The 9,215-nt window shown below is 42.1% G+C and overlaps 1 protein-coding gene across 1 annotated transcript; it reads right to left on the reverse strand.

Moving 5' to 3' along the window:
- Positions 1–256: 256 nt before the first annotated feature.
- Positions 257–3,663, reverse strand: LOC133897709 (proline-rich receptor-like protein kinase PERK2). The gene is made up of 7 exons (XM_062338516.1): positions 2,561–3,663; positions 2,003–2,089; positions 1,490–1,560; positions 1,316–1,392; positions 1,042–1,189; positions 737–895; positions 257–641 (listed from the first exon to the last, which is right to left on the reverse strand). The coding sequence occupies exons 1-7, from the start codon at positions 3,573–3,575 to the stop codon at positions 435–437; spliced, it is 1,764 nt and encodes a 587-aa protein (XP_062194500.1). The 5' UTR covers positions 3,576–3,663; the 3' UTR covers positions 257–434.
- Positions 3,664–9,215: the final 5,552 nt, after the last annotated feature.

A 9,215-nucleotide genomic window follows, 5' to 3' on the forward strand; every position in this document is an offset into this window, starting at 1 on the left:
GCGTCAATTAGCAGGCTCGGAGGTGAACGCTCTTGCCACTCCACCGCTTTACCTTGTTTGTTTGACATACTCCTTCCAAACTAGCGGCTCTGTGGCCCAGTTTGGCTTTTTCTGGTTGAACCAGGACCGGTACAATCTTACATCAGATCCAACCAGTGAACCGTAAACCACGAGCCTCACTGGTTATCAGCCAATCCGGTTTAAAGACCAATCCGGTTTAAGAAAAATGTCCATTGGAGCAATGGAGGGGTATTCATTTCGATAACAAATGTGGAATAAATAGGATCGAGCCAAATAGTTACGAATTGATCGTGTAAAACAAAAACAGTGAAAATTGGCTCATACACATTGTAAAGGCATTTTTATCACCTATAAAACACTTGTGATGCCATCCACTTAATGTTGAAGAATCTCAAACTGTAATGAATCCTATGTCAAATTTGCGAGCGATGAGTAAATGCCCTAACGTTGGTGCCGCAAGCTGACCTCTCCTCTCTTCCCTTCCTGATCTCGTTGTATCTCACGGGATGAAATTGCACCGTCGTGTCCCCGTGAGAAGAACCACTCTCACCGGAGAACCGATTATCGTCACACGCGTCGATCTCCTCCGCGGAGGTGTCGCCTTCTAAGTACCGGACGATCTGTTCCACGAATGCGCACAGCTAAACCTTCAGGAAACCTGAGCGTTGAATTGCAGAGTCCACGAACTAATTAAGTGTCTATTTCTACAACGCACCTGGCTCATTCGCGGCCGGCGCCGTGCGGCCGAACGCACGGCCGCGGCGGCGCACCTGACCAGCCGCGCCATCCTGTGCGTGTCGAAGCTCGCCAGCAGTGGATCCACGAGCTCATCGTAGCTGCTGTGCTCTATCGCCCGTGTGAGCAATGGCCTTGCCTGCATGTTTCAGAATCCAGGTTTTTAGCAATTCCATGATCCAGTAGCTCGGCAGCTCTGCCAGTTTGCCACTGATATACAAAGAACATTTTAGCTGCGAAATAAGCTGTTCTTTTTTTTTTTCATAGTCTGGGTAAAGTACACACCCAGTCAACTAAGGTGTCATCCGTGTCAGAATGTACTGATATGGCCGCGTTCATGCCGGTAATGAGCTCTAGCAGCACAACTCCGTACGAAAACACGTCGGATTTCTCGGTAAGCCTGCCGGAACTGGCATACTCTGGTGCTAGGTACCTTCAGGAGGAAAGTCCAGATTGAGAAGCAGAAAAATACTCCATATATATATACTTGTTATTACTGGGGAACATCATACGCAAAATTCAAAGAGATCAATTACAAGAGGTGAAAAAGAATGAATACCCAATGGTTCCAACGATTCTTGTTGAGATGTGAGTATGTCCACCTGGCATGAATTTGGCCATACCAAAATCTGAAACCTAGTAGAAAATGGTGATCGTCAATCAGCATCTTGGTGAATCAGGAGCATGGTTGAATGTATGCTAAAATAATGTTTTATATAGGACTTGTGTTTACCTTGGGATTAAAGTCATGATCAAGTAGGATGTTGGATGCCTTGATGTCACGGTGGATGATTCTAGGATGGCCTGAAAATAAATTTTAGTTTTAGAGAAGTGCCGCTTAGGCCAATGATTTTTCAGCAAGTATTTTGTCTTCTATTGCCTCACAAATTAATATCGCTGAATTAAATTTTTAATAGACAAAGAACATGCACTCGTCTGCATCCGAGAATTTTCTTTTGAGAACTTCTTGGAAATTCTCATGTTTTATGTTCACAAAAATTACCTAAATAAATCGTACTTTTCACCTGATATACCATCAATTTATGACCCATTGTGTTTCAGGATGCGACGTAGGGTAACATTATTTTGTAATAGATTTAATTTGTGTATCACATTATGCTCGTGCTTATATCAAAAAATATTTTGTACTACACGTCAATGTATTTAAAAAAATGTGGCAACTTTTTTGTAAGCCAAATATATAACACAGTGTGGAGTAAAAGTGCACATAGAAAAATATACTAACAGTCTTCATGCAGATAGGCTAGGCCCTTTGCAGCTCCAACAGCAATTTTCCATCTAGCTGGCCAATCAAGTATTGTTTGTACTCCACCTGTTGAGTTCAAAATGATATTTGCTTCAGCAGATTAGTCGAACAGTGATTCGAAGTCACATGAGAATTTGACATCATTAAAGGACCTAAAAAATTTAAATTAAGGAGCTGATGCACAAATTGCACTCTAAGAGATGCTTAAAAATAAATAAAAATTATCTTTTGCGTACCTTTCATCAGAAAAAAGTACTTAAATCGACATTATGGTACAGATTGCAAGAAAGTGTAGTTTATGATAAATCCTAAAGAGAAAAAAAAAATCTAACAACGACTCAAAACTTATTTGGCTGGAAATATGATACTCCACCATTTTATCTCCAAATGAGAAAGAAAATAGAGATTTATAAGATACTGTGAAATTTACTGAAACGCCCCTGGGCCTCCTCATTGCATCGGCCAATTGTGCATGCAATAGGATAGTGCTGAAAAAATGAAACAAGCACTGATTCTAGACCGACAGGATTGATTTACCATGCAAGTGGTACTCCAACGTCATGTTGGGCATGAACTCGTAGACGAGCAGACTCTGGCCGCTGTCGCCGACGCAGTACCCGACGAGTGACACGAGGTTCCGATGGTGCACGCGGCTGATGATCTGCACCTCAGCCTGGAACTCCCGGTCCCCTTGCTGGCTTCCCACCCGCAGCCGTTTGATCGCCACCGCGGCGCCGTCCACCGTACCCATGTACACATCGCCGAAGCCGCCGCAGCCGATGAGGTTCGAGACGGCGAAGCCGTTAGTGGTGGCGGCCAGCTCCCCGTACGCAAACTCGCCTCTAAAGTGGATCTCACCTCCAGGCACGGCTTGCCCGCGCGGTTCGCCATGTGGGCGTGGGTGGTGACTCTTGAAGCTTTCGCGGGAAATAGCTAAGTGAGCTGCCGACGAGCCCGACGACGTCAGCGGTGGCGAGAGTTCAATGGATTGCTGCTTCAGCGGTCCACGCGGTGCTACAGGAGATTTTGGAGGGTAAACGTTGACTGACGGATCCTTTTCTGATGAACCGGAACTGATAACTGGTATGCTGCCTGCTGCCGCACGGCCGCCCCGGCCAGCGCGCCTCTTCCGAAGAACGAGACACAAACCCAGTGCTAGCACTAGCAGACTGGCGGCCGCGGCCGCGGAGCCAGCAGCAATGCCCACCGCTGACCTATGGACAGGTGGCCCTGTTGGATCCGGCGGGGGTAGCTGTCCATAGGCCGACGGATTCGATGATTCCAGAGGAGCAGGCGCCGGCTCCGGCGCGCTTTGGAAAGGTGGCCGCGTCGGAGAATTCTGAGCAGTAGGTGGCGCAGCTGACGGATTCGATGAATCCAGAGGAGGAGGCGCTAGCACCGGAGAAGGCGATGGCTCCGCCGGCCCGGGAGAAGTCGGAGATGATGGCTCCGACGCCAGAGCCGGCGTCGGCTGGGAAACAAGCTCTGGAAATCCGATGTTTGCTGGTGGTGATGTATCGCAGATGCGTGTGGTGTCACACTGGGCGGACATGTTGAATTGAACTCGAGAAGTGAAACTGGACAGCAAGCGGTAGTAGCCTATGCTATAAGAGGAGCAAATAAAGAAGCAGGGGCGGCTATTCACCTTGTGACTTTTCGATTATATTGTGCATGAATGCACAGTGTGCGGCACGTACAATGGCATAACAAAAGGCATGGAGTGTTCAGTGTTTGAAGCGCACATCACTGGCACGGGCCCACGCAAGTTCACCGGCATTTATCGTTAGCTCAGACTTAGTCCAAAAAGGCCTAGTCGCACGGTTCCACGCGCTCTCTGCTCTCGCCTCCATACCCGGCATCTCACCATCAATAATTTTTCTTTCGTGGAGAAAAAATTGGACATGTGTTGGCTGATTGATTGATCTTGATATCCGTAGAAAAACACTCCTCAGTTGACTTGACTTGCTTGTCGACCAATTCATGTTGGAAAATAATCCCAACTAGGGATTGAGACTTGACTTGACATCCTTAGAAAAACACTCCTCGGTTGACTTGACTTGATGTCGTCGTGCCCCGTCGACACTACCACGTACCTAAATCGTTTTCGTTCATAACAATTTTCACAGTTGGTTTTTAAACCGAGTCGGTTTTTAAACCGACTACAAAAGATTGTAAAAATCAACAATTATTGTAGACGACGGTTAGTTAACGAAACTGATTGAACTAACCAAAGTACACTACAGAAACTTGATTTTTCATGATAGTGATTGATATCCCTGATTGGCCCACCTTCACAGTCACAAAAAATCGTATCCTTGACCGGCGCACCTCAACTTTCATAGTAGCCCATATCATCCCTGACCAGCTTATCTCCATGGTCACGGATACTGCCCCCTCCTCTAGTCAGCGTCGCCACCACTCGTTGCCCACAGAGCACCGGTGGCAAAGTCCACCTTGGTCGCATCCTCCGCTACTCCCAGGCCTATGCCTCCTTCCCCAACTCCCTCTTCATTTTCCTACCCAGACCTAGAGGCACATCGATTCTTGTTTTGGTAACAACCCCCCTCTCCCTCTCTCTCACTCACTCTTCTGGATCACAACGATTATTTGTTTGTAGACCACGCCCAACCGTTTCCCTTCAGGGACGAAAATCCCGTCGTGAAAGGATTTTTGTTCCCTTCAGCGTTCCAACGATTTTCCTTCACGGTTTTCATCATGAAGGGATTCCTAAAGTCATTCCCTCCAGGACAGGATTCTCTCTCCTTTCCCTTCGCGATTTCCCTCGAAGGGAAACTGTTGGAGATGAGAGAAAATAAAGGGAACCGGGAAGTGAATCAGGAAGGAAATGAAATGAAGAGAATATGATTGGAGATGGTCTAACTTCATTTGTCGATTTGCAAGTTACAGATCTAATTAGTACTTTAATTGAGCTTGCTCGGGTGAAAATTGATCTGTTGACACTCTGATGTGCCAAAGGAAAAAGTATTATACTCTCACAAACCAGGCTCGAATCCTCTTGTTACAAAAAAATTAATTATGGTCTAGAGTAAGATATAGACGCACATCTGTTCTTCTATTTCTTTTATACCCATATTGCATTATGTGATTTTTTTATGCAAATCTTGTCACATTGTGCATGCAAGAATATTCTCTTCTTTTTCTACATTAAGATGATTATGGTATAGTGAGAAGAGATCAGTTATTGTAGATTCAACTCAGTGCAACATTTCTTCTCTCGAAAGCTCAGCTTGCAGTGTTTCAGCCATGCCTGTGTTTCAATTGGTTGAGACCTGACATAGAATACTTTGTCATGGATTTACAAATTTTGTATCAAGTGTCGACTAGTGAGCATTGGACACATATGCGTACTGATTAACAAGTAAAGAAGATCCCACTTTTTGGTCATGTGTACAGCCATTAAGAAACATTACTTTGAATTGTATTCTCATTACATGTCAGTTTGTTTAGCTTCTCTAATTGAAAAGGGACAAATATCTTCACGATGCTTGAATGCTGCCACAACCAAATATGATATTTAACCTAAAATAAATTACATAAACAGAGATCTAGAATAAGCATGAGTTTCCTTTTGTTTTCTTTTGTTTTTTGTTTGGTTCTAATATGTGGTGCTAAAAGAAAATTTCTTTAGATGGACTAAGAGTGATGATTATGAGTTCTCTGCATAAACCTGACATATGATGCTCATGCATATAGGTCCTTTCAGAATATAATATGACCCTCTGTGATGCTGTGGTGCAGGTCAAGAAATCTAAGGTCGAACTTGTGTGTAGATCTAGTCCAAGACTTGGCTCCACGTGATCTGCTTTGTTGCCTCCACCTGTGTTCTAATGGTAAGACTTCTTGCATATCTATATTAAATCACAGTGGAAATTTGCTTGTCTATGTTAAATCTGATTATTTATGATAATGTGCAAAAGTTTTGTAGCGTTCTTTGCTGTTGAATCTGATATAGTGTGATGCTTTCATGTTGTTTGTGTGTGCTGAAACATACACCCCTAATGAATTATTTTTACAAATGCTTTCATGTTGTTTTGTTTATAATACACAAACCATAAACACTTTATTTACACATAAATGACACCGAATTATAACCTGTAGTAGTAGGAAAAATCGCATGCTTAGATCGACTAAAAATCTATAGTTTTACTCATCTCATCCTAATGGTAATCACAGATATAACCAATGGCAAATCATGAATGGATGACACTATTGCTTGTACCATATAACTTGAATTTGAACAGTACATGAAGGCCAAGCCGGTTACATTTTCCACAGCCCAAGGACGGCGACTACTTTGTCAGTATTGGTGTTCAAGTGAGTACAAGAAGAAGAGAGGTTGGTCAAATGACACGCTTACAGTCAGAAGATGTGGCTCAAAATAGAGGTGGCTCTAGACCCTTTGGAGAGTACTAACAAATTCTGGTATGGGAATGATTACATGTTATGTACTATATACCAATCCTATCTAACCATGTCTAATGCACTATTTATTGAGCTTGGTAGGGAGTCAAATTTGGAGTTCAAAAGGCTGGCCCCATAAGCACATATGCTTGCATGAAGGTAGGACAAAAGAACATTTATAGTAGTGGAAATGCTGGTCCCATTAGCAGCGAAAAAGCTCAAAAATGAATTGTAAGTTTCACCTTCTTCCCATATTACATTCCTACTATAATTTTGAAACATGGAGAATAAATATGTCACTACCCTGTAGGATAATTATACACAATTTTCCCAAGCTGAGCATGGGGATGGTTGGGAGCAGCAGTCACTTGATGAAAAAATTATGTACAAGAGCACTGGTGGTATGCCACATGGCCGTCTTGCAATAGGACATGGTACTGTAAGGAAGGTTGATGTTCTTATTGCTGCCAAAGAAAGCAATATTAGACCAAGGACCTCCCTCTCTTACCGAGTTGTGCTTGAGGATAATCGGCGATTGGCCTGTCAAGCCGCAAATGTCATTCATCATTATGAATCTGAAACAATCATCAATAGGGAGATGCTACTGGTGATGATTCCCCCCTTTTCTATCTTCATAAATTAAAGTTTCATATTCATGTACAAATCAAATGATTATATGCTGTCCATAGGCGCTTTATGCAAGAAATGGAATGGAAGTGCCACCTGGTGTAACCCCCTTAACTAGCCTTCATGTCAAAGACCAGGTACTTCCATTTCTTCTTTGTGTTGACTAGCTACTAGTGGAGCACTTAGTTCAGTTCAAGCTGGATTAGCACATCACCAACTAGCTAACTGAGTGCTAATTTTGTTAAAACTGATGCAGCATGGACTTTATTGTGAACTTGAACAACTGTACCTAATTCTCCTTGTAGATTTTGGTACTGCAAAAATAACTTGCTCTTTCACTTTCTTTTCATTTCTTGTACTAGCTATGCAATCCAAGACTCTTGCTTTTTTGATCTTGCACAATGTTGAATGGATTCTAACCATGTACTTTTGTCTTGTCTTATGTAGCCGGTATTAGATCTTCTCATGCTAACCTTGAACCATCTGACCACAACACAAACTCTGATAAAGTCAAAATTTGTGTGTTGCATGACGTGAATGGTGGCTACAAGTGCTTGATCAGTGAATGCTATGTGTAGTTCATGGTTAGTGTGCTGCACCAGTCAGGAAAAGTAGAACTATGATGGTAGCTACCCAGTCAGCGGAATTGAACTAACCCTGATGGTATGCACACAGTCAGGAAAACCTACAACAACTGTGACCGCTATGAACCATTAGGGATTGTTAAAAACCAACTATTTACAAGAAACTGTCAAGGATCGCCAAAAACCAACCATGATGACTAATAACCTTCAGGGATAGCTGAAAACTATCTGTGATGGTAGGAACCGTCAGGAATATCCACCATCAGGAAACACAATCACAGAAAGACATCCATGACAGTTTCCCATAAGTGAAAAGTAGGTATCCCTGACTGGAATAACTGATGGACGCCAGCCACAGATGCTTATTCCTGACAGGATCAAGTCTTCTGTGATGGTTTTTGACTGTCGGGAAAAATCCATATCCTGGTAGTGGTACTACAGTCGTTTTGACTCACAAATCGGTTATAACGTTCTTTGTATTGCAGTCAGTTTCTTCATATGAACTAATTGTACTATACTAAGTATTACAATCGGTTAGTTAACAAAATCGATTACAATATTCTCCGTATTGCAGTCGGTTTTTATATGAACTGATTGTACTATAGTGAGTATTATAGTCGGTTAGTTTATGAAACCGATTACATTATTGTTCGTATTGCAATTGCTTTTTTATAGGAACCAACTGTACTATATTGAGTAGTACAGTCGATTTGTTAGCGAAACTGACTATAACATTCTCCATAGTGTAGTTTGTTTTTCTTATGATCTGACTACACTATACTGAGTATTATAGTTGGTTCTAGACTATAACTGACTACACTATAGTGAGTATTATATGTTGGACAGTACAGTCGGTTTAGTTAAACAACGACCGACTGTAATAGTTATTTTATTGCATATAGTTAACCTAGCCACCACCATCGGTCAAACTAAGTGTAACATTCCTCGGGTGTGATCGGTTAGACCGAGAATGGGGTTGGTATAATCGGCTTCTACAAATCATTGACATATATGCTTGTGATATATGTGTAATGTTCTAGTTTATGCCTATTATGTGTAATATTATGGTTTATGCCTATGTGTAATTGAACCTGGAATTTCAATATGCATCATAGGCGTAAGCCAGAACATTACACATATATCACATGCATATAACTAGAAAGTTTAACATCTAAGTTGCAGGTCACAAGTTCACAAGTAACAAAAGTGACTAGTTCACAATTAACAAATGTAACAAGTTCATAATTAACAAAAGTAATAAGTTCATAGATCTCACAATTAACAAAGGGAATAAAACTCGTCTTCATCGCTACAGATCTGACTGTGTATGAACCAGCACAACACTCCTCTGATTTTTTAGATCGTGGACTCAGGAAAAGTGCTTCCATTGATTTGCTTACGCTGTGGGAAGGAAACATAAAACAATCAATACAAACACATGAAGATGTGAAAAATTAATCATAATTGCTATAATGACAAGCCTCTATGGAAATTGGTTTACTCGTGATGAGTTCCCGCATATACCGACACACGTAGTAACCATATAACACAATATTTTT

The sequence above is a fragment of the Phragmites australis genome, chromosome 17 (genome assembly GCF_958298935.1).
Source record: "Phragmites australis chromosome 17, lpPhrAust1.1, whole genome shotgun sequence".
Lineage (NCBI taxonomy): Eukaryota > Viridiplantae > Streptophyta > Magnoliopsida > Poales > Poaceae > Phragmites > Phragmites australis.

What these genes read in the sequence shown, in the direction of transcription:
- LOC133897709 (XM_062338516.1), bottom strand. Translation starts at nt 3,575, where the DNA reads ATGTCCGCCCAGTGTGACACCACACGCATCTGCGATACATCACCACCA. An exon ending in AGCCTATCTGCATGAAGACT is followed by an intron (nt 1,561 to 2,002) that starts GTTAGTATATTT and finishes ATTTATTTTCAG; the next exon opens with GCCATCCTAGAATCATCCAC. An exon ending in AGAATCGTTGGAACCATTGG is followed by an intron (nt 1,190 to 1,315) that starts GTATTCATTCTT and finishes TTCCTCCTGAAG; the next exon opens with GTACCTAGCACCAGAGTATG.